At 42.8% G+C, this 25,888-nt stretch overlaps 1 protein-coding gene across 1 annotated transcript in view; it reads left to right on the forward strand.

The window, feature by feature from the left end:
- pik3r3b (phosphoinositide-3-kinase, regulatory subunit 3b (gamma)) overlaps window positions 1-25,888 on the forward strand; it is a 176,135-nt gene that overhangs the window by 64,245 nt on the left and 86,002 nt on the right. Inside the window, exons 4-6 of the mRNA XM_070831692.1 lie at window positions 13,786-13,917; window positions 23,461-23,653; window positions 25,199-25,284. Coding sequence (XP_070687793.1) covers window positions 13,786-13,917; window positions 23,461-23,653; window positions 25,199-25,284 — 411 coding nt within the window. The remainder of the gene's footprint in view (window positions 1-13,785; window positions 13,918-23,460; window positions 23,654-25,198; window positions 25,285-25,888) is intronic.

Here is a 25,888-nt window from a genome sequence, read left to right on the forward strand (position 1 = left end):
CACAACATGTATGTAATCTTTACTCCTCCCAAAAATAGACCCTGAGTTTGAAAGCCAGACACCACACCACCGAACAGCTGTTAACAATACTAAGATAAGTTCTTCTGCAACTCGTAAACTTGTCACAACAAGACTGATTTCCTCCTCCTTGGAGACGATCGCCATGTAAATGGTCGAACTGTGAATTCATCTTGATAAGTAATCTACCAGGAATGTGAGCGGGCACAGATTTGACTGACCACAGCAGGTTCGACTGTATTTGCCAGACTACGCTGCATCGCTTTGAGGATGCCAGTCCGGACAGCTCACAGTAACGGGGGGGCTGTGTTTTTCCACACAGCGCTAATGTCAGTCTGAGCAAGTCTTTGTTTAGGAAACCTCAAAAAGAGAAAATCTGCTGCAGGCGAAGTGAATCACAGAGTTCAGTGTCCTGATGAAGGAGGAAATAAAGCAGATTGTTGATCTGATGGTGCGTTTGCACAAACACAGAACAGAGTCTTTGTTACTCTGCAGTGAACCTGATCTTTCCACTGAAACCTTGAAGATCATTAACAGTTACCACAAACATTTCAAACACACATTTCTGCGTCTGTGGGAGACGATGTTGTGAGAATCAGCCGCACAGAAATCCTTCATCATATGATGACAGACCAGATTTTTCATGTTCAGCTGGTTGCAGTAGTCAAAGTCAGCTTACTTCATAGACATACATCACACCCACAGAGAAATCTCTCCAGCATTGTCCTCCTCCTCCTCCTCCTCCTCTTCCTCCTCCCTGAGCACTGAGCAAGCTCCCAGCATCCCTTTCAATGATGTCATCTTTTGCTGGGGCCAGCGTGTCGTCTGACACCACACAGCCTGACAAACTGTCTGCAAATACTGAGTTTGGATTTATTTATCGTGTACATAACTTTACATACATGTCTTCCTCTCCTCTCCTCTCCTCTCCTCTCCTCTTCATCTCTACATGCTCACTTCCTGTCTCAGATCCTTATCTCTGCCATATGTTGCCCAGTAACATGAACGACTAAAGCGATACCTGTGGCTTCACCTTCTGTTGGAGACACACGCAGTTCAGCTTTTGACATCTTTTGCTCTCTTTCTCTGCACCTGAATGCTGACATTTTATTTCCAACCCGAACTAAAGTCCTTCCTGGGTTTAGCCTCCCAGGTAGATCCTCCTGTAAAGCCCGACTCCTCTGCTGGATCGGTGCTCTGATCTCATCCTGTCTCATTTGCCTCGCTTTCTGCTTCAGTGGAGCCGGTTCCACTTTGCCATTTGTTTTTCATTCTAATATTAAACTACTTTAATATTAGCTATCACATTAAAAGTCCTCTCTTTCCTGGAACGCTTTTAATTTGAAACATCCAACAGATGTATTGACTTCCAGTGTTCAGAAGTGATTGGAGTTAATAAGTGAAACAAAAGCAGTATTTGTGTTATTGCTGTGATAATCCCGCTACTGTTTTCACAGATGTTTTCACTGAAGATGACTGAAATCAGCGTTAGGCTTCAGACTTCAGACTATCCAGCAGTATGAGGTCTGAATAATACACAGATCAAATCAATGTTCATATAATTTTTAATATAAAAGTTGTGTTTGTGTTCATGTTGATAGTACAAAAGCACACTAGGTCTGATGGTTCCACATTAATCTGTAATCCTGCCTCAGTAACCGGAGGTTTTCACCAAACTCTTGCACTCTACATCAACTCCAAAACACCAAAAGCTTCTCTCAGCTCAAATGGGCCGCTTTTCAACTCTAACACACAGTATTTGAAATGATAAATGAAGTTGTTTCGATGGATGCAGTGTATCGAGTCTTTGAGACTGACAAATGAAACACAGAGCAGAGTGAGAAGAGTGTGTATTTTCTGTTAGAGGAGCAGATTTATCCTTTAATGCCAATTCTCTCACATTATTATTAAATGTTGGCCTTTGGATGAACTTCTCTCTGCAGTCTGAGTAGTTTTTCTTCTCTCTCTTCCGTCTCACGGAGTTTCTGCACCTCCCTTTTCCAACCCTGACTCCAGAAATTACGTTTATATATAACTAAATTGTTTTCATAATTACATTGTGCTGACAAATGTAATCAGTGCCTGGATTATGTTCAGAGACAACATGCTACGTTTATGGACCACGGTGCAGGACTGTGACAGCACAGAGTCCAGTTTAGGCAACAAAAGCCCTTTGGATAAGGTTCGGGAAATATCGTGATTTTGGTCAAATGCTAGTAAAAAAATCTTCTGTCTCAAGTCAGTGCTCATCTTTTCTGCATTAAAACAGCTCATGATCCTGTCGGTACCTAAAAAACAACCATGAAAAGGTCTAATAATCGTGTAATAAGCTTCTAACAAAGGTTTTCCTGATCACGTTCACAGAAAACCCTCTAAACGTCTTCGCTGTTGTATAGAAACATAAAGTCTGGGACTCTCTCTCTTTGGCTCCGTGTTTTCTTCTGTCTCTCCGACCTCCTGTTGCATCTCTTCATGTTGTGAGAACAGTGTGTGTGAGCAGAATGCCAAGGACAGACGGACAGACGGAGAGGTGAGCGGGTTCACACGTAGGAATATGCACACATTAACACACACATACACACATCCGTACGTACACACACACACACACACACATACTTCGGCACCAGCAAACCCCTGCACAGCTGCAGTGATGGTTAACGGTATAGAAACAGAAAAAGTTCAGAGGGTTCAGACTGAGATTATCACCTCAGGGGACTAAACACACACACACACACACACACCCTGAACATTTCATCCTGTGGTCAGTGAGGAATGACATTTTTTCCCTCCCTCTCTCTCCCGTGTGTAGATCCATCACTGTCTTGTTGGGCTCTCCTCACACAGGATGCTCGTACAGGCACAAACTTACACTTTTATTATGTCAGTAAGTGACGAGGCCACCGAAGGGCTCACTGCAGGATCTAACCAACCCAAAAAAAAAAGAATTAAAAAGCATCTTTTGGTTACTGGAACATGTTCCTGAGATGTTTTAATCACTCAGTGAGATGCAAACATAAACAGTCTGTCAGTTAAATAGGCTTGTGACTGAGCCCTTCTACTGAGATGAGACAAAAGCCTTTTCATTGTCCAGTCATTCATTTCAGAAAATCATCCACACACAGTCACACACACCGAGATAGACGCCAGTGTCATCTGTGTGTGTCCAGCACAGAGAGGTCCACAGTGGAATTAGCCTGCAGCCTGTGCAGCTTAGCTCAGAGACTAGAAGCAAAGGGGAAGCTGTCAAAAACGCCAGAAAATAGAAATTCATACGGGCCCACAAGAAAATATGGCCCTTATACAGTTCACAGTGACACTCTATGTACATAAACACACTTAAAAAGTATCTGCAGCTCCATTAAAAAGTGTGATCAAGTTTTAAATAGACATATGTCATCACAAACGGTTTTTATTGGTGTCTGTAAATGTAAATTGTTTCCACCGTGATGCTGCAGGTCTCGACTTCTTTAATGTGTTTAGTCTCCACCGTCCATACACTCATACTTACACGTGTTACAGTCACCCTGACGCTTTAATATGAACACTTACTAAACACAGGAACTCCACGTGAACATCACATGGGCATTATGAAGTACTGGATTGATATTTATAGTCCATGTGGATATCATCTAGTGTAAAACATTCTCACTCTTCACCTCACATGCTGGTAACAGAAAAAATAAGAATCTAATCAAATTTAAAGGAAGTTCAGGAGATGTTCGTTCCCAGAAGCTGTTTCAACACGCCGGCAGGAGGCCTCGGGGCAGAAACGAGCTGTGGCCCCCGATTTTATCCTCTTGCCTGTAGATGCCCTTCAGGTACAGCACACATAACCCACGATAACTGACTCCATCATTATGTGTTGCCAGCTCTCCTGTGGTGGGCTGTTATGATAATTCAGTTAGAACTTGTGTAAGTTTGCAGTTGACATTTTATTTTAGTTCTTTAGTTAGTTCCTATGTTGTATCAGGTGTTTTTAATGTGCATGAGCTGTTTTTTAGCCCCTATGTGGAGTGGTTTATTATTTCTGTGCATGTTGAATTGATTGTTGTCCTGCTTAACTCACCAAAGAAGCTTCCTAACAGCTTTTGTAAGGCCTCAGCTTACTTCTGCATGAGATTCAGATTTTATTCTTGGCCTTGGAAACAGCAGCTGACAAAGGTCCATTTAGTATTTTCATTCTCATTACGTGATCTTCATCAGCTAATAGTTTGGCTGGTTGTAGATATCCAGGTATTCTGTACCTTGGATGGATGAGAAGTCCTTACAGTGCAGTGAAAATATGGACTTTTGAACACATTTTAGCTGCACAGCACGAGTTAGTGATGATCGGCTTACTGTCCAGTCAGTGTGCTTTAAGAGGTTTATCCATGTTGTGTTTGTAAAAGTTCAAGTGTGTGTGTGTGTGTGTGTCTCGGGCTCAGCTGATTACTGCTCAGCTGCTTCAGAGTTGTGGTGATACATGAAAACAGATGAGTTTATCGCAATGATGATCCTCCGTCGTCTGTCACCTCCAGCAATTATGACTGGTGTCAGATGGTAGATCAGTGTGTTTGTTCTGCAGTGTCTGTCACCTCTGATATATTTCACACCGCGTCTGGGTCTCTATGTGTGTTTGTGTATATCTAAAAGCATAATGCTTAACTTAGTTTTGACAGTGAGCCAATGACGGACCGGCCATCTGGAGCACCGGGAGTTTTCCCCCGTGGGCTGCTTGTCAATTGGGGCTGATGCAATATAAGATATACATATCTTTAAATAGCCACAGCCCCCGCTTTAATAAAAATAACCAAGTCCTGCGCTGCTGACCGACCCAGGCAACACCCAGGGTGGGTATTACATCTGTCAGCCAATTACTTTAGTCCAGTCCATGCTAACTTATCCTATCTCTGTTCAGTGGTGACATGTGGATATGTATGGATGAATAAATGTATGGATACAAAGTGCAGTGGGGAACAAACAAAAAGAGAAGCTGAGAGAGAGCAGGTCGACGTCCCGTGAGACTGAAGCAGCCAAGTCTTTTAAAGGACCAAACTATCCATTTGGCAGCGTTACCAAGTCCATCATCTCAGCCGAGTGAGCCCGAAGGCAGCAGAGAGCAGCCAGAGCCGCCCGCTGACACCAGGTCAGCTATCGGTAAAGTGCAGCTGAAGCAGCGAGACGGAAGGAAACAAGGTTTAAGCTACATCAGGTGGCTGTTATTGATAAAGCTTTAACATTTTTGTCCTTTCGCTCGTCGACGCTGTTTAATTTATTGAATGAATTAGGAATGGCGTTAAAGAAAGGGACGTGCTCCAGCAAACTTTTGAAATGTTGAACTCGTCATAAATGAAGAACTTCCGTCATAATAAATGGCTGAGAGAAGTGAGCTGCTGCAGAAATGACTAATCAATGATGTAGGAATTATTTTTTATCTTATTCTATGACTTACTTCATCTTTTCACCAACAAATTTCCTCCCGTCTTATTTCTTTTACCGGTCAGATGGGTCCACAGATACTTGCCTCCTCGCTGCCAGTATGTGCTCCTTCCAGCAGCCTCCTCCAAAGAGCAACATGGTTTTCTTTCTCTGTTCTACATCTATTCTACTTAACTTATTCTTATGAGTATTATTCAGTAATATAAAGTGGAGCGTGGGCTGTGTGGTGGTGGTTTATTGCTGGCAGGGTTTTGGTGGGCTGGTCAAAAAGTCCAAGGCCATTTTTCATTTCCAGTCCGTCGGTGCAGTGCACCTCTTAAAAAATACAACCAAAAACCTTCTGACTGTGTTTCTTTCTCCGTCTTTCTTTAATTTGAACATTTCTTGACCTCACACTCGGTGTTATCAGCGTCCGACCCCGTCCTCGTATCTGTTAGGAATGTATGAACCCTCCTGTGTTCCTTCATGAATCGGCGTGAACCCGTGAACCACCTGTGTGAGTTTTCATGTTTGCCTGCTGATCCGTTGAGTTTTTATAGGGACGTGTAGTCGGAGCTTCAGGAGACGATGGCGGCCGGCCTGTGAGTGTCTGAGATAGAAGATGAAGATGAATACATAGATAGTTTTTGTGTGGGTCTAAACATGATCCTCTGTGCCAGGTCATATGAGAACATGCAGAGACACAAAACAGTCAGAAGACATAAGAATCCTATAATGTTTAGTCTTTTTTTTAAATGGAGGTACTGATATTGAGCTTGTTTCTGTGGCTGGAGTCTGTAGTTTCACATTTTGTTAGTGTGACAACAGGAAAATGTTGATTTTGTCACTTGGATTGAACCAAATCATTGAAACTAAATACAAATGTAATAGCGTGCACTATAAAACCTGATATAATGGGCAATAAAACTTCAAATCAGCCTGCGTCAAACTGTAATTTCAGATGTCTAATGGTTAGTTCACAGTGTTGCTTATTTACTTCAGCAGATGCTTTTTCCTAAAGCCTGAGCTGCTGGTTTCTGTTGGTTTCAAGTATTTTAATGTCAAAGAAGCTGATGGCACTTTGAATTATGCATCCGTGAGTTTAAGTCTTCTTTTTTTTCATGAAGATTCACAAGAGCAGTGATGATTTCATCTTTTTCCCCGTATCCCTGCTCATGTGATACAGCAACACATATTACAGAGATAGCCTCCTCAGATAGCCTGTCTGTCTGTCTGCCTGCCTGTCTGTCTGCTGCTGTTCCACCTACAGTAGTCCTGCTGTGTGCAAACCGAACATTAATATCATATGATGCAGTCAGCAACGACAAAGCACATAATACCTCCTTTGATTTTAGATGCATTACTTCAAATAGTCTCTGAAGTTTAATTCTGTAAAACCCGCGTGTCACTTCGAGTCACTACGCTGTGATCTGCTGCAGTGGAGACCAGATTCTGACATTTGGTGATGAAGATAATTACTTCAGATGTGAGCAACAATGCCGGCTGCTGCCGTGGTGGTGTTGAGTCTGATAATACTCATTGATACCGTGTTTACGCATCAGCTTTGGCTGTCTGAAGAACCCCACTGTTGTTTATTTGCAACAGAGCCGCTTTTTAACGCGGCAGCTCTCCTCTCAGCATTGATTTAAATGAGAATTTCTATTGTACTCTAATTCTTTGTTTGGCAGCTAATTTCTGCTTCTGTCAGACTCCGACTCTCTCTGCTTTAGTTATTAAATCACTGCTATTGGATTAGCCAGGACCAGCTTTTCCACGGAAAGCCACTTGATTGCAGTCTTTCGTCTTAAAACTGCTTGTTCGACTGAATCCCAGCGCCGTAATGCCGGCGAGAGCAGATGATCACACAGCTTTTGTAGTGTAATGAGATTCTTATTGGAATGCTGCTGCACACACAAAAACGCAAACACATCACTGACAGGCAAACACACAATGCACAGACATCAACACAGGGGTTCTGTGTATTACATTAGAACAGCTTTATCTGATTAAACCATACTGCCATCATTGTGCATGAACACGGGATTGATTTTGTCCTTCAAATTTCCTGTGGCTCAAATTCAAGTTCAGTCAGAGTGCGCCTTTCTTCTGTGTCAGTTCTGGATGTTACAGCCTTGGACGGCGCGCAGTGCGAGACAGCCTTTAGTTCAGAAGAGACGGGGGTCCTTCACTGGGTCACTGAGCCTCTTTTGCATCTGTGACGCAACCTCTGTATATCTACGGTACCTGGACCTTCTGATTCCTGATAAGAGACGCGCTCGCCGTTCTGGCGTTTAGCACCTCGCTGCTGTGACCTCAACAATAATCTGGAAAAAATCAAAACAGGCCTTGCATCTCTTCCCTTTTTTTTTTTTTTGTTCCTTCTAAGGCCTGTTTGGGATTTGACAGCCTTGACCAACTTAAACTGAAACTTTTTTTTGAAATAATTATTATTGGTGTGAGCAAAAAGTGTTTCACGCACACAAATGATTGACTGAGAAGTCACAGAATCATGTGAGATGGAAGTGAAAAGATGTTTATCACGGACAAGTCAAGACAGTTGGATTAGAAAAATACTGTGACTGTTTGAATTTGTAGTAAATTATCTTGAACAGCAGGCTTTTGCTGACATGACATCTGTATTAGTTATGTGCCCTCATAGTTATGACTGATGTAAATGTTAACTTAATCATGACAGAGCTCCAGTTAAATGACCACAGACACATCCTCCTCCCGAAATAACAAAATATACCAAAGCATAAATGACCAGTGGAGAGTAACAGCAACAGGTGTACCAGACTTTGGTCGCCAAGACCAGAACTTCTTGGTAATGTTTATGAACAATGCTTATGAACAGCTAAAATAAGTATGTTAGTCATGCATGTTACTTTACATAAATACTCCAGGTTGAACACGTTATGTAAGCATGTAAATTAACAGTTCCATGCAGGACATGCAGCAGCGGCCTCCTACATCACCTGACTCCTGTCCTAATTACTACAGCCACAGGACGTCGAAGCCTTGGAATAAATATAAATATGAGTCAGAACAAGCTGCTTGCACAGATAACCTCTACGGCCATGCACTTATTCACATGACTAGATAAGGCCAGAGGTCGCCTACGCAAACATCGGTCGTCCTGACCCCTCTAAACAATTGACCAGTGTTGTTTTCTGTTGAGCTCGGGCTGTAACTTGAACACAGTGTCTCTATGTATTATGTTAAAATACAGAATACCTGAGTCGTGGTTTTGGGGGAAAGTTCAGATCGAACAGGGAACATATTTTATTGGATAGCTGGCTCCTGAGAGCAGCTAAACTATGCTAGCAAACTTTAGCACCTTATAAAATGCCAGCTGTGTGGAAGCATTTTTAAATTACACTCTTTCAAATCCAAACTTTGTTTCCTCTAAATATAAATACAGTAAATAATTTCTGAGTGTGCTGAGTAACCTCAGGTCTGACTTTACTCTCCACATGCACACTCCACTCAATCTAATCCAAGCCAATCAACAACTCCTGCCAGAGGAGTCCTGTGTATAATGAAACATTACAGTGACTACACCCTGAGCTTGACTATAGATCCAGCTTTAATTCATTCATCGATCCACCCTTTCATTCATCTGCCCATCTGTCGACTGACCCGTAGCCAGTGTCAGACTAAACCTCGATTAGCTGACTGACGGGTCGAGTGTGGAGAGGAAATTGGCCGCTTGCTTGTGTGTGTGTGTGTGTGTGTGTGTGATCTTAAAGTCAGTTGGTATGATGTAAGAAAGAAGGAGGGAAGGGTTAAAAAACAACAGAAGAAAAAGAGGATGAGAGGGTTGATTGAGAGAGGAATCATGATTGAGGACGTCGAAGGTGAAGTGACTGGTTGGACTTGTTCCTTTGGGAGGAAGAAGAGAAAGATTGGCCCGAACCTGTCGATGCATCACAACCCAGACATGTACATGAAGTGATAATCAATAATGACCTATTTGGGTATGAGCGAACATGTCGGTGTGTGTGTGTGTGTGTGTGTGTGTAAATTTGTTTGCTTCTAACCATCTGTCTTTAGGTCACGTTGGTTAAATGCTAAGCTGAGCAAACCAATGGGAGTCTCCAAAGCTCATCGGTCTTCCTACTGTGTGTGCATCTGTGTGTGTGTGTGTGTGTGTGTGTGTTGACATAATCACACTATGCTGGTAAATTTCTCCTCTAAAATAAGATTTAGAGAATCCAAATTTCAAAAAGAAAGCATTCGATAAGATGGAGATTTTCTTTTGTCTCAGCCAACAGGACAGGTGACATAACACGAGGAAAAAGTAGCCTGGGAGACTAAAGGGTCACGGCGAGAGAGAGAATTAAGACTTAGAGAGGATTGAATTGATCTGCGAGCAGTGTAGTGATGCTGTGTTGGCTGCGGCCCCAGAGTATGACTCTGTTCCACTGGGTTCGATTAAAGCTGCCCTGCTGACTTAAGCCTTCCTGTCTGGCACGCCTCACCTCTTACCTCTAACATAACTCAACCCTGCAGAAGCCTCTGTTACCTTTTATCTGAACAGCAGCCGCATAATGTGATAGTTTGGCCAACGAGGGCAGCAGCATAATGAGCTACAAACACAATCTGTCATATTATTACATGTTAGCTAACACATTGCTCATTTACACATGCAGCAGACACAAAACAACAGTAGCACGGTGAATATATGTGGCTCTAGATGTTTCTCTGTCTTCACCTGCTAGTCTCTTAACTGCCATTGGTCGCTGGGCAGGCCAGAGAGAGAAAAGAAATGCTGACATGGCTGATGAGAGCGCTGAGGCTGGATTAAAAAATGCATGTGCTGTAAAACTTAAAAGATGTGAGGGTGTTTGCAGAGCTGGAGTGATAATTCTGCGGCTTCACCACAAGCTACAGTTATTACAGTTCATTGTTGATATTAAAACGTGGATTTGTGCAGCTTTAAGGTCATCAACAGGCAAAGGCATGACTTCTTTTTTTCCTCTCGCTCAGCCTCTGTAACCGTTGCTGTGAACCTTGCTCCTGGCTGCTGGCTACATGTAACACACAACAGTTGTCTGGTCCACATTAGCACTAAACAAGTCAGCAGACACTTGCCTCTGTTTAACAAAGGGATTTACTATCCTGCTTGGCAGAAAAACACAGGCCTACACCTCAGGCTGACAAACTGACTGCAGATCAGTTTGTTATCTTCTCCTCTGAACTCCACATTAGCCTCTCTCCTCTTCCTGTTTAGCTACCGTGTTGTGCGGCCAGTCTTTACCTGGCCGGGCTGCTCTAAAAGCCCCTTTGACCAACCAGAAAGCCAACTGGGTCACTCACACACAGCTCTGCAGCAACATCAGGGACCAACGAGAAGCATGGGTTAATCCTACAAGGGCACGAGCAGTGATTAAAACACTGACTGAAGAGATCCCCAATTTATCTGGTGATTTCTGATATCAAACGCCAATTTTCATGGTGTCTGACACAAACAAATAGCTCCTGTTTTTCTGCACGAAAGCAGCTGTCTGCGTTTTCCATCACGGATTAAAACGTCCTCTGAAAAGGCCCATAGTAAATGATTTAAAATCCAGATTATGTTTATTAGATTCTTCACAGCACTAAATGATCAGAGACTTTAAAATAAATCGTGCATTCCTTCAGAACAAGCGCGCCATTTTGCTGTTAGCGTGGGAAAGACAGACGGACACGTCTCTGCAAAATATGTCCTGAACAAGTACTTTTTGTCATCGCTGTCTCCTTCCACTCTTTGAGGTTACAACTAACTCATGATCAGTCCATCAGCCTCTTAGATTCATACATACAGCTACTGCTTTATTGAAAATCAACCAAATCAAACAGGGGGATCAGTTTGATTCACTGAAGTCAGGCCTGGTTCAACTGGAAAAATACAACAATCAAAAAAAAGGGTTTTCATTTGAATTATTTCCATTTATATAAATATGAAATATAAAAACATTTATCTAACATGTAACACACTATGAAGATCACTTCACTAGGTCGTACAGCAAGTAAAACAGTTTGTTTACATGGTTATTGTCTGTATAACTGCTCATAGCTGATGAAGCAGAGGGCTCATGTGTCACTCACAGCTGACGATCGATGTGTTATAAGAAGCCAGAATGGTCATAGGAGCATCTACATAGTCTATGTAGCTCTGCTGATACGTCCACATGGCAAAATAACTGACTCCTGTTATATAAGAAAATGTAAGGGTGACTAAAATAATGAAAATTTGAACTTCCTGTTTCATACGTTTGACCTTTCATAGTCTCAGAAAGTCCTAACAACATTGTTCTTATATCCCCGGAGTGCTGACTCTCTCCTCTACCCGTCTACCGACATACGAATTAATGGCGTTTCTGCATATACTGACTCCCCGTGGAGCACGCTATGGCTGTGTTGCGTCATTTCATGCACGCCAGCTGATGCCCTCAGGACACAAAAGACGTGTCGCAAAGGCAGGAAGTAGTTAAGGTGCAGTTGCCAGGATGTGCTGATCTGCAGAGTTAATATAATACAATTTCTCGACGTGTGTTGACAGGCACCAAGACTGTTTGTGTTCTCTTAGCAGTGTATGGCAGGTGACTCCTTTGAGCCTGGTAATGAAAGAAGTGATCAAGAGAACGAGCTAAAGCAGCCTTGGGTTCAAGGTTAACGCACTCGCTGCCGATCATGATGCTTCTTGCTGTGATTGCTCAGATTTTGGCAGGTGGACGCCTGTCTGAGAGAGAGTCACCCAATCAGCTGTAAAGCCAAGTGGGGAAAGAAAGAAAGAAGCTTGGTTGGGTGTAATTTCCTTAATGGAAATCTCAGCAAGCATCAAAATTAGCCAGTGCTGCCGTCCAAACTAATATAACACCATCACCACGGTCGTTATTATCACCAGTACAAATCCCAACCTAATAAAAAAACAGCACTCTCACATTAACAAATGACAATCTCCTTTTCGGGAATCCAATTGTTTTATGCTCTAATACCCCTCCACACACGCACACACACACAAGAAATAGTGTATTAATATCTTTTCATGAAGCGGGGGTCCCATGGCAGCACCAAATTTGCTCTGTCTGGCTGTTGGGAAGATCGAATCCCCCCCGACAAATCACAGCACGATAACATGGGCCTCAGCGCTGTGATGTGAAGAGGTCATCCATTGATATTAATGGCCTGGTGGTTTACTGGCTTGCGGTGATTGGTTAAGTTTATTCAGGCATTAGTTAGAGGGGGCAAATCAATGGGCTTTAACAGCCGTTTTGTCTCCAGAGGGTCTGGTGCGTATGGTGCAGAGGGGGGGCCGGAGGTGGAGCACACGGGGTGAGGAAGGTGGAGGGGAAAAGAGAAAGAGGAGGAAGTGGAGCTGATTCAGATAAATTAACGATTTACGGGAGAAGCGGTCGAGGAGGAAGAGGAAGAGGAAGGTTAGGAGGTGAGGTGAAAGACAGAAAACGCGTCCTGTGGCGCCGTGTGGTTGGTCTTTCCTCTAATCTGCTGGAGCGCTCACGCAGGCTTCTTATCTGATGTTTTGTCTACCGGCGGACAGATTTGTAAATCCTGAGAACATCTCAGCATCTTTTTTTTATCTGTGACAGTTTTCCCCTTTTTCCCAGAGACAGCTGACCGTGAGACTTGACACTCTCTGGTGTGTCAGATCACCACTGACCCAGTCCCACATTTCTGATAATTGGAGATATTTTGTGTGGAGAGTCTTCAGTTTGGCCAGATGGCGATGCTGGAGGAAAGGAGGAGCTAAAAATATCAGTAACACTATTTTAAATAAAGCGTTTTAACTTCAAAATCAACATCATCATGATCCAGTAGTCAGTGGAGCCTCGCTGGACCACATCTCAGCTCATTTTAGATGAAACATGAGGACGATGTCAGAATAAATGAGGTGAAACGAAACTGCAAATCGGCCTGATTATCCGGCTCCCAATGGGACCATGAATATCTAAAGCAAAAGATTATGAAAATCTGGACTTTACATTTTAAAATAACCTTGATCTTATGTTGGTTAGAGTTCTTTTTTTATATACAGGAAAGAGTCAGACTGAGTAATGAACTGACCAGTATTGTCATGTTTAGGTGTCTTTGGGCACCACAGTCCCTAATGTGAGAAAGTTTAGCACACAAACACTTGAAGGTTTCATGCCGGCCTTTTGTTCTGACATCTAAAGATGAATGTGATGGTTCCTCAGCTTCTCTGTGTTCTTCAGTGAGAAATGTTAACAGCAAAATTCACAAAGGGGTCTGTCCTCGGCCTTCTGATCATGTGGGCCTCTGGGCGAGAATAAAAAACTGTCTCTATATCATATGCATGACCTCTAACACTTCTCTCTTCCTCTCCTCTTTTGTTTTTTGTCCTCTCAGATCCGGCCTCAGTGGACCTGGACCAGTATGATGTGGTCTCACTGACTGATGCTCTTAGAGGTTTCCTGCAGGACCTGCCCGCCCCCATCATCCCCACCACAGTCTACAGCGAGCTGGTCTACACTGCTCAAGGTACAGTGTGGCACACACATGTACAAATGTATTGAAAAAGCTTCAGTCGAATCACAAAATCCCAGATTTTCTTACTGTGCCTCTCGTGTTCATGTAGAGAGTGTTGGTTTCTTCTCCAAAGTTCATCTCTCTGGTTCTTGATCTGTGTAATTTGGTTTGTGGTGCACAAATCAGAGACAGTGTCCTAATTAGTCAAAGGGTTTAGAGGCTCTCAACCTTTTTGAACCTCTCTCTCTCTTTTCTTTTGTGTCTGAGTCATTAAAAACCTGCGATTCTTTCAGTAACTGCTGTTTGAAAATCTTTATTTTGAACCGAGACGATTCAAACGCTTTTACACCCAGATTCAGTCAAGTGGAAAACGTGCTCAGTCGACATAAGAGTGTGAAGACGTTAAACAGTAGGAACAGTAGGTTCATCTATTGAGTTCACGTTTCTGGGGCAATACATCTGCCATCATTTATGTATTTTAACTTCAGACAGCATTGCTGAGGAATGAGATGTCAGTTTTTTGACCAGTAGGAGGCTGCATGGTCATAATCTAAGTGTACAGTCTAAGAAATTATGATCTCGGGCTTCTTCAGAGAACAGAAAGACTCTTTCTGGTAAGATATGCTGGTGCTCCTCCACTGTGTTGGTGCTGAGGAGACAGGTATGTTCCCACCTGGACAAATGAAGCCAAACTGTCTGCATGAATGAACCAAACCTTCGTAGTACAATGGAAAGTAAATATAAATAACATCCTAACCAGGTAAAGTCAAAGCTGAAGTTTTGGGGGAGCTTTGTATGGCATAAATCCCAACATAACATTGACCCATATAGAGTTCCATAAGACTCTGAGCTTTCCTGTTGCTATAAGCAACTGACTGATGTGAGTTTAGGCCTCCAGCTACATCTTCAGTCACATGCTCTCTGCTCACGCACTGCAGGGTTAAACCCCGGAGCTCAATCTGAGGTCAGGCTGTTTTTATGGCTCTGTCACTTGGCATGAGCGCCGACACTCGTCACACCTGACAGATTTCTGCCGTATCTGGATGTAAAGACGACAAAGCTGTACCCTCTCGTCAGCATCAAATTTCCTCTAATCTCCTGACAGCTTCGGGATTATATAAAAACAAACTCTGAGCTGAAATGTGGCTCGGTGCCAAGGTTCTCTCTCTTTTCTCAATTCCTGTACAGCTGACCTGCCTGTTCACCCTTTTACCTGCCACCCACCTCACCCAGCAGGCCCTCCTCTCCCGGCTTTTACGGGCTCTCACACTCTTATCTATTTTTAATGGACCCTACCTTGACATTTGGCGTTCCGTGCTCTGCGTGGGCGGTGGATGTGCTGGTGTGTGGAAATAAAAGAATGTCAAAGAGACGAAGACACGTGGCAGGAAGATGAAGCACTGTGCAGACTAGCAGGTGTGTGTCTGGACAGAGGAAGTTCACACCAGCTCCTCAGCAACCTCCTCCCAAAATATTTTATGGCTAAGCTCCTCGACATGATCTCCAACTGAAAACCCCCTCAATTATGTAAGTGCTGCTCTCCCCCTCTTGGTCCCCGCCCGTTAAGAGACAGCCCTTTTTATGTTACTTATTCATGGAAACATTTTAAGCCAGGATAAACCACTTTGAAAGAAAGTATCAAGTATTCATCAAGTATTTTGCGTAGGTTGTCCAAGGTCAAGCCCATTGAAATTGAACTTCTTATTTAGGAAGGGGTCACATGAAGAGCACAGTTTGATTCCTCCCGTGAAATCGGAGGGTATTATAGAAAAGGTTTTGAGGTCTGACGCATTTCCTGTGTACAGTAAGGATAAGTCATGCAATAAAATTGAGAGATCCCTAAGAAATAAAGCACTTGCTCAAGGGGCAAGCGGTGAGAATTCCTTCTGTCCCTTCCTTCCTGCTGCTGCTGCTTCTTTTTTAGAAGCCATTTAGCTCTGTCTCTACTGGATATATTCCTCAGCGTGCATATAGCTGCACATATTCAGCAGCAAACCTGTCACCTGTCGCCTGATAATAAGACTAAATTGCCATTTAATTTTCTCCTCATTATTTATGGTGTTCATTTGAGCTGTTTTCTGCCTGAGACCGGCTTATTTTGCCCCTAACCAGTCAGCACTGACTGACATGTTTGGCCCCTTGACGACATTTTCAGTTAACGCTCGCACCGTTGCTGTGGTGGGAGTTCATTTCTGTAAATTGACCTGCAACCAGCCAACCCGGCTGTGCTGATCTCATCCACGCTCGTCTCGGTTTCCTCTCGTCATTTTGCTGGTTTTAGCACAGAAAGACGATATCCTGATCAGATCAGAGGATCAGAGGTGCCTGGACCGTCTCTGTGACGGCGAAGTTAGTAATTGCATATTTTATTTACTCTGTAATTACCGATGTGTCCACTCTGTTCTGAATATACTGGATTTTGACAAGTTTTCTATGTGATTATATCCATATGGAGGGAATCAGTCAAATGTCCCAGATACAAAGTTACTCCCAGTCCTGTGTAATCCCTGAGATTTGTTGATGTTGTAACAGTTAAAATCCCCTCATTACTTTTTATTTCTTACCTTTCCTCTGGCTCTCCTGCTGTCTGGGAAATGAGTCTTTCATCTGTTTGATCTGCGTCCATTTTTTCAGTCAGTGGCTCATCACTGGAAATCCCCATACACTATTTGAAATAAAGATAAAACGCCCAGAGTCGGAAGGGATTTTCAAATACCCCTTTCAACTCTGCTGACCCACCAGTTTGACATTTGTCATAGTCGTTGCACACAACTTTGTTCACTTTGCCCCAAACATATTAAAGGTCTCCTTTAGATCATGCAGTCTTTATGATACCTATTTGGATTCGGCGACTTTGGAGAGATGTGCAAAAATAAAAATGCAAAATCTTATTTGAACATTGAAAATGCTCCATTCAATCTAAAAGTGTGAGCTTATGTCGCATAACTCAAACTCCATTTAATCCTTTAAATTTCTCCAATCATTTTCTATTTCAGATCAAATAGCAAATCTGCTGGGGTTTTTTTCAGTAACAGAATAATTACATTTGTTGTCATCAGGTGGCTGTAATCCTCCGATAATCCTCCTCTCAGCTGTTCCTGCAGTATCCTCACCACAATCAGCCTTTTGTTTTTCAAGAGCTCTGCCATTTTTCTGTTTTATTATTTCCAGCTTCTTTAAAGAAAGCGGCGAGGATGGTGATGCTGTCACATGTGGAAACGTGTCTTAAACCAGTCATTCACTCTCCTTCTGTCTTTGGTCTTTGAGTCACTAATCTTAGTTGTTTAATCTCAGACCTTCTACACTTCTGTCCCTCTGCCCTTTTTCTTTTTTATTCTGTCCTTTTCCTCACCCCCTGCCTCCCTCTCCACGTGCCCATTTTTTTATCCTCTCCCTGTCTGTTCTCATTCATTAGTTTTGCGAGAGTTAGTTAACCTTAGTGGTCTCACCGAGGTCATCGTCTGTGAGGATAAAGGCCAGCTGGCTGAGTCTAACTGACCACTGTCCATCTGGACCTTCAGAGGAGAGGAGCTGATGCACCGGGGCTACAAGGATCCGATCAACAAAACATTTTAACTTTACCTGCTTATCTAACTGCTAAGCAGATGTTTTCTATCTTATTCCATATTTTTACTTCCCAAATGTAATTTGCCAATTTGGATTTGGCCAAAAGTATATCGACACCTGAACAGTGTGTGTGTGTGTGTGTACTTGCTTTAACCCTAACTCTAACAAATCCAGTCCAAGAGTTCAGTCCACACTAGAGGTTCTGTGATGATTCAAGTACAGCTGAGGCTGATGGGATTTGGTCACAGAATATTAGTGGCGCCAGAGTAAAAGTCGAAAGATCACAAAAGTCATGATAGAGTTAACCCCCGGGAGGAACTGTACGAAAGTTCACGGCAATCCATCTAAAGTTTCTGAGATATAATGTCAGCGGGATACTAGACCCACCGATGCCAGACAGACCAAAGGTCCAGCACTGCAGCCCCTAAAACCACATCAATAATGTGGCTAAAAAACTGGTTAAGACTCTCAGTTCTTCTTTATCTTGTTTTATCTTCACAAATATGTCTGCTAGATTTTGTTCTGTAGATTGTTTAGCACTCAAATTTGCATTTTGTGTGCACATTTCCTGTTTGATGTGAGATAAATCAAGCAGGCCGACTATCACCTGTGTTTTTTGAGGGCATGGTGTGTTCTCATATTTATCTGTATCACAGCCGCAAAGTGCATCCATCCCTCAAATTTGGCGTCGTTTTGGCTGTGCACACTGTCCAACCCTGACAACTCCATCACAGTGTTTCACAGTTGGAGTGATTGGAGGGAACTTAAGTTATTAAAGTCGTGATCTTTGTCTTTTTAAAGCTTTTGACAATTTAAGGATTTTCTAAGAAAAGGGTCCTGGTTGGCTATTTCTGTTTCCTCAAGCTTTCTCCTGCAATAACTGACCTCATTCCTTTAATCATCGTATCTGTTTAGTATCTATGTATATAAATTTGTGTTGTGCAATTAAATTGAACTCATTTCACAGACGCTTTTCTCCAAAGCAGCTTACAATAAATGCATTTATGGCCCATATGAACTGGAGCTAAATGTGATAATGACCTCAAAACAAGAGAAGACATTAACACCTGAAAGTGTGCTCATAGCCACAGTTCCCTTTTAACCCGGTTTAATCCGTTTTTATGTTCTTTATCAAAAGAAAAATGATACGATTAATCATTTTTTCAAACTCGTACTCAAGAAGAATTAATCATATCATTATTCTCTTGATAAAAAAATGAAAACGGGTCCCGCAGAGCCGAACAGAGTTAAAGTAGTAAGAAGTGGTGCTTGTTCATACATCCAAAAGAATTATTTAGGTCAGTCTCTGAAATGTCTTATAAAGTGAATGTAGAATAAATCTGGTCTATAAGAAGTTGTTCCCTAAAAACATTTAAAGGTGAAGCAAACAAAAACATTTTCCATGTCTTGATAAAATTCATTAGAACGAGGATCATCTCCCCCAAATAGCACCGTGGTGCAGTTAAAGTTAACCCTCCCCCTCCTCTTCTTGACCCACCCCCCCAGTCTCCAGTTGCCCTGTGTCCCAGAATGCTGTTGGGCCAGATGGACAGGCCAAGTTCCCTCTCCAGCCTTGACCTCTATTGACCAGCGGGGTCAACCACAATCCATAATGTGTGTGTGTGTGTGTGTGTGTGTGTGTTGGTCGTCCGTCTATGGTCAGTAGTGGTCAGACAGAGAGAGGTCACTTCCATGACCCCCATCAGGCTGCAGCAGATTGTCAGCCATCCATCACCTCCCACCTGCCCACCCAAAACACACGGCACACACACAACTCAAGTGTCCATGAACTTCCTCAAGCCTCCCATCCTCCTCGACACAAAACATAAGATAATTGAAACCATTTTTGACTATTGATGGCCGTCGTTTTCTTTAGTCACCTCTTAAAAAAGCTATTTTGCATCGTTCCTCCAGTACATCATCGTTCCTAATGATGTACTGGACATTATGTGGACAAAAGCAGGTGCGTGCACATAATGTCTGCTGCTGGCTGGATGCTTTAGTCTTTCTAACATGAGAAACGATGGTGAATCCTCTCAGCCCAAGGTTTGTTTGGCTGCACTGGAAACAGAAACATCAGCTGCTCCTCTCCTTTTGCATTTCTGACAGAGAAGCTGAGCATTTTTTAAGATGATCATCATGTGAAGACCAGAATATTGAATAGAATAGAAGAGAATTATCACACCACACCAACATTTTGTTGAGTAAATATTAAAGAGAATGATAGAAATAAAATTATAATGATGCTCAAGGATTAATCTTACAGTGTATAAGAAGAGAATAATCACGTTAGAGTACATTTAGTGCACAGGTTTGAGTAGTAACTGCACGTTACGTTATCTTTGGTCATTCTGTGTCTTATACCATGTAACTTTTACCAAAGACGTAACAGAGGGGTTGCATGGGAAATGTATGACCATAAAGTTCTTGGTCTGTGGAAACGTCTGCAGAAGATTTGCTAATTGTTAAATGTTGAGCAAGGCCAAGGCTGACAGTATGTTGGAGGGTAGATAAGGATGTTTGCTTGGAGAAGCAACCTTGACCAGAGGGAAGGTTTTAAGGCATAAGGGGAGTGAACAATCTCATCTGTGTTCACACTACAAACTAGCTCTTGTCTTGTGTGCCACGCTCTGAGCATTAATAGCAGTGTGACAATACTGCGTGAGAGTTTTGTCTCGTTCCCCTTTGGAATTGCGAAATATCCACAACCCTCCTCTTACCCTCCTCCCTCTGTCTTTGCTGTCCTTGCTCTATCAGTTTTATTTAAAAGCTTATCTTCAGCTTTTAGGATGGTGCACTGTGTTGTTCATTTAGTTTTCCATTTTCACCACCTCCACCCTCATCCCTGCTGAACAAATGTAGGAGAATTACTGGTCTGCATATATGTGACCTTATCACACAGAAAATACACAATGAGGTATTTAAAAGGAGCCAGTTGAGATGGTTTGGGCATCTGGTCAGGATGCCTCCGGGACGCTGGAGGTCCTCTGGGCACGTCTAACTGGGACGAGACCCCGGGGCAGACCCAGAACCCACTGGAGGGATTATATATCTCATGTGACCTGGGAACGCCTCGGGATCACCCAGGAGGAGCTGGGAAGCGCTGCTCAGGAGGAGGAGGACGTCTGGAGTGTCCTGCTTGACCTGTTGCCACCGCAACCCGACCCCCGCTAAGATGATGGATGGATGGAAAAATACAGAACTTTTTTGATAGGAAAAACAAAACCACTTCCATGTCCATCAAGTACAGATTACAAGATATTATTCTGTATTTCAAATCCAGATTTTAAATACATCCATCAGAAATCCTGCCCATTACTGCACACACACACACACATAGTAAAGTACACACTGATCTTTATTAGACAAAAGCCACTTGACTCCACCCTCTGGACCCTATTGACCTCTCCGCTCTGTCTGTGTGACCTTTGACCTGTGGACAGCAGCCCCCAACATGGTGACTCATAGGTAGATACAGCAATATAAGCTTGCAGCTCATAAACGGACACTTTACACGTGCACATGGGAAAATATCTTCTTTTTTCCAGATTTTCACCTTAAATCTCTGCTGTCGAAAAAAAGTCCTCCTTGTCAGACATGTAATTGATTGAAGACCCGGGGCTTATGGGAAATGGTGTTTGTAATCAGTCTCTAAAAACAAAAAATGACCCTTCCTGTCTAGACAAATGGACTAAAATGGACATTATAATGTTACATAATGTGAACTTTTAGGCATTTTTAGACGTTTGTGCTATTACGAATATGAATGTAATTTTACTCCCGGAACAGAACCTGGAGAATTCGGAGCCCTTTTACAGCTAATCCCCTTTTCCGTCCTTTTTTTTTTTTTTTTGCCATCAATCCAATCAGTCAGCTGTCAAATACAGAGTCAGTTGTTCGGTCGGGCTCTGCTGGCACTCCGTCTTATTGGGATTGATTTGAACACTTTAATTCCTGCACAGAGGGCCAAACACACCGATACCTCACATGGCTAATCAATACATATCAGCATTCTAACACCTGGATACATACAGCGTGTACACATGTAGAGCACTGCATCAGAGAAATTGCCTCATATATATACAGAATATGTCTAGTTGACCTTTTTCCACAGAGGCTGCTCCTGTGTGTCGAGGTGGCATGACCACGTTATTATTACCATTTTTTGAGTTTTAACCTTTCACTGTATAGCCTTTGCCCAATACCAGCCATACTCTACAGTCTTTGGGAAGTGTAAGTAATACAGTACAGGTTTAAAAGGCAGGTTAGAAATCGACAGAAACGCAGTTTTGTGCCTTTTTTCATTGCGATTTTATTTCCCGTCCTCTTTAAAGAAGCTCAAATTTTGTTTCACACGTTTTAGTTGTATGTTTGTGGATTTCCTTCAGTCATTCTCGTGTTTAAACCTGCTTTTGCAGTATTATTCAGTGTTAAGTGCTTATTATCTGCTTTTCCAATGCTTCTCCTATTCATGCAGATGTTTATAACGATCAGACTGATTCTTACACGATGAGTCTGCATGAAAAGCTCCAGGTAACACAAAGCTGACTTCTACGAATTGTCACTCGATGGAAAGAACCGGATAACATTCTCCTTCACTCACATTCATAATCGATAAAGATCTTTTAAAGCAGGTGTCTCTTGTTTGTGGGTTTAATGTTTTGGCTTTCTTCCTTTTTACGAAGGTGTGTAAAATGATAATCTTTTGGTAAAATGACATATAACCTTGCTGAATTGATATAATGTGATGAGCTGTGATCAATGCAGCAGGAAGTCTCCACTGGTGGAGTGACAACATGGCCTGCCTCCTTTTCAGCAAGAAAGTGAATAAGCACGTTTTCCTTTAATTGAACACTAAGTCACTGTATTGATTTTCAATTAGTTGTTTTTTAAATGTCAACATTACCATAACATCCTAAAATCCTAACAATATAATTCCATGGAAATACATCAAACACGACTCAACACTAATAGAGGAAATGATAAAGATCGAGTATCAATCGGTTTTTGGACTCAAATTTCTCTCTTCAGTCCCAATCAGTCAATCTCACAAGCTCAGACTTGATCATAAATTCACATTTATCTAATAATACTGGATCTAAAAGAAGAGCTCAGTTACAAATGGAATCCGTGAGCAGACGGCGGATTCAAACGGAGAAAAGATGCATTGAACAGGTCTGATGTTTGGCGGCAGATCTGTACTCTCCCACAGAGTTTCCCCCACGTCATAAACCCGGCGCACACCAAGCTCAGGCACAGATGTTTTCTTGTTTGCAGCTTGTTTGCGGTGGTAAAGGGCCTGTGGTGAGAGCGCTCGTCAATACGTCTGGTCCTCTTCAAACACGGCTCATTGTCTGAACCCGGCTAATGCAAGAAAAGGAGCTGTATTATCCCCTGCGCCGCCTCCTGCTGTGTCATTTTTACAAGCATCCGTATGCCTGTGATTTTCTCCGTAGCGCCTGTCGGGCTAGCTGGTTAGCAGCAGGCTGCTTAGACTGGATCTAAATTCAAATCGCTGACGTCCTGCCAAGGCCGTACATCTCCTCAAAGTGAGCAAACAGTTGGCTACATGCTCGGATGGATATTGATGGAGGTGTTGCTCACTGGGCACCGCAGCAGGGATGTGTGCTCTGTGTTCCATATGTTTGAATGAAATGGTAAATTTGTTTTTAGTGTAATAGATGTTTATGCATTCGACACCCAGGGAGTGTGCTCAGATGTTCAACAGGAAACACAGACGTCGACACTTTTGTCTTGATGATGATAAAACTGATATGATGATAAAACTAAGTTGTCTTTGCTTTTGAGAAATAATTGACCTGAGCGTAATGTAATGTTGGAACCAGGAGAAAACTGACTCCAAAGCAGGTGCTTATCATAAATAAAAGTATTGTGCCAACTTTGATGCTGCAGAGGAAATGGAAAAGAATGGGCACACACCTGGTTTAACTGTCTAAAAGAAACCCTTCTGTTGCTGTCGTCTTGCAGAGAGTCAGGTTGTGGAGGAGTGCGGGGAGAGGCTGAAGAGGATCCTGGAGTCTCCCAGCATCCCCCAGGCCAACCACCAGCTCCTGGTCCACCTCAGCAGGCACTTGGCATGGGCCAGCCAGCACAACCAGGCCAGCCCCCAGCTGCTGGGACAGGCCTTTGCGGAAGCCGTCTTCAAGCACTGTCCTCTCAGGTACACGGGTTTCACCCTTCAGTCTGCAGCCACAGAAGATACACGTCTCTGATTGGCTGCCGGTGCAGCTGAAACATAGTCCAGCAGCAGATGACCGTAGCAACAGTACTGAAGCTGAGTTACTTTGATTTCAAAAGCCATTTAACGTTGAGGAGGATATAAACACAACCTTATTAATTGATTTTCTTTATGGTCATGATATAAAAGACATAACTCATTTACAAATATTAACAGGAAGGACACAATGCAGTCCTGGAGGCTGCACCACTTCACCTCAGGGCCTTCGTTACCTCCTTTCTTTTAGCAGGACTTTATGTTGTGCATGTCATTGCTTACTTAATGGTTTTTTTTCATTTGCGTCTTTTATCTATTCAAATTCAAGTGTGCGTGGCCTCTGGGTGTTAATCACAGTGTCAGACTGTGGAAAAATGGAGAAGACCTTGTCTGTGAACCGCTGACCGTGGAAGGATTACAAATAAACGATATAATATAACATTGCTTTACTAAGATATCATTTTAACAGGAAACCTTATTTGAACTTAACTCTGATTGTGTAGTAAATGATCATTTGTGCCTTTCATGCTGCCCATGCTTCACCGTCCTTTAAGAACTATGTACACTTTGAGTTTTAATCTAAACTTGAATGTTACAAATGATGAGCAGAGAGGTACTTCCCATCCAGCAGTGAAATGTCATCAAGTCTCTTCATCATTTCACCCATTTCTTTCCTCTTTCCGTTTGTTGCTTAAAAAACGTTGATTATTCCGACCACAATCACCTCTCTTGCAAAAGTCCCGGGGTATTCCCCTTTCATTGTACATTTGTGAAATCAGCCAGCCATCCACAAATCAACTGCTGCTCATTTCCATGACAGAAAAACTCAAATCAGTTTAGCGAGACTGCCTTAATCCAGCAGAAAGATGTGGTATTTTGGTAGTAAAGGCTCTGCCCTCGCTAACAGGAAAGCCAAGCATGATATTTGGCTCAGCTGTAATATCAACATCCTGCAGTTTAAGAGCTGGATGTTTGACCACTGAGCGAATGGCATTAACGAGGCTGATGGTATTGTTTTGTTCCTCCGTTCCCTGCACAAGCTCGCCTGTGTCTGTTTTTCCAGAAATTACTGAGGAATTTCTCCTTGTGGCGTTGTGTGCGGTGGAGATGTAGTGGATTTGGGGAGGCAGTCAGTGAGTCAGAAACAGTGATTGTTTGCACAGTCTGGTCAAGCAATTCACCTCTGACGTGCACAGCGGGCGGATAAAGAGCAGGGCAGCGCATCATAGCATGCCATGCTATTTCAGCCAAATCCCACGTTATCTTATTGTGTGTGTGTGTGTGTGTGTGTGGAAATATTGATTAATCCTAGATGGCTCTGTAGTTTACACTGCAGTCTGCAAGTATTTAGACAGTCATGCATATTCTGTTGTTTTGGCTTCTTGACACCAAGAAAAACAAAAAGCAAAAAGGAGGTGATCCTACGAACAAGAGTTTCTTTCCAAAGCCTGAGTGGATACATATTGTTCATATTGTTTTTTTTCTCAACAGCACGGACGTGAACCCTGAGCATCATGTCAGGATCTTGGAGGCTTTAATCTCAACAGGAGGTCTCATGGAGATGCAGGCTGCACCAGGTAGGATAATAAATATGCACATGCACACAAACTTTCTCACTTTTATATCTTTGCACACCATGCACACACTCTCTCTCTCACTCTCACTCTCTCTCTGTCGTAGCAGCCCTAATGTCTCCTTGTGGGTGTTGGGTGTGTAACCTGTCCAATGTGATTTCGCTTGGCTTGTGTTAAGTGACACTGCAAAATCACACCAAAGCTCATCTGCTCCATCTTTCAACACGCGCAGATGTTCTTCATCTTGAAATGTTTCTGCTCAGCGACAAAGTGACTGTAGTTTGTTCCTCGAGTGTATCACCGTACGTTTCTCACACTGGAAACATGACATTCCCTTTCCCTTCCCCGCTGCACCACAAACAGCAGTGGAAAACACACGTTTGGTTTATGAAATATGTGGAAAACACAAACTTTTTGCCTGAGCTGCTGTGATAAATTGGGCATGAAGCATGAAATAACAGCTTTAACTTTGCTCTCCGTGAGTTCAGTTTGCAGTCTGGATGTGCAGAGTTTATGGTAACAAAACACAGCGGTTTCATGATGTTTTTCTTTTTGCATTCCTGCTTTTCTGGACCATTACAGCTGAGAGTGAGGGTATGAATGTGAG

This window comes from Pempheris klunzingeri, chromosome 6, assembly GCF_042242105.1.
Source record: "Pempheris klunzingeri isolate RE-2024b chromosome 6, fPemKlu1.hap1, whole genome shotgun sequence".
NCBI classification, from domain to species: domain Eukaryota; kingdom Metazoa; phylum Chordata; class Actinopteri; order Acropomatiformes; family Pempheridae; genus Pempheris; species Pempheris klunzingeri.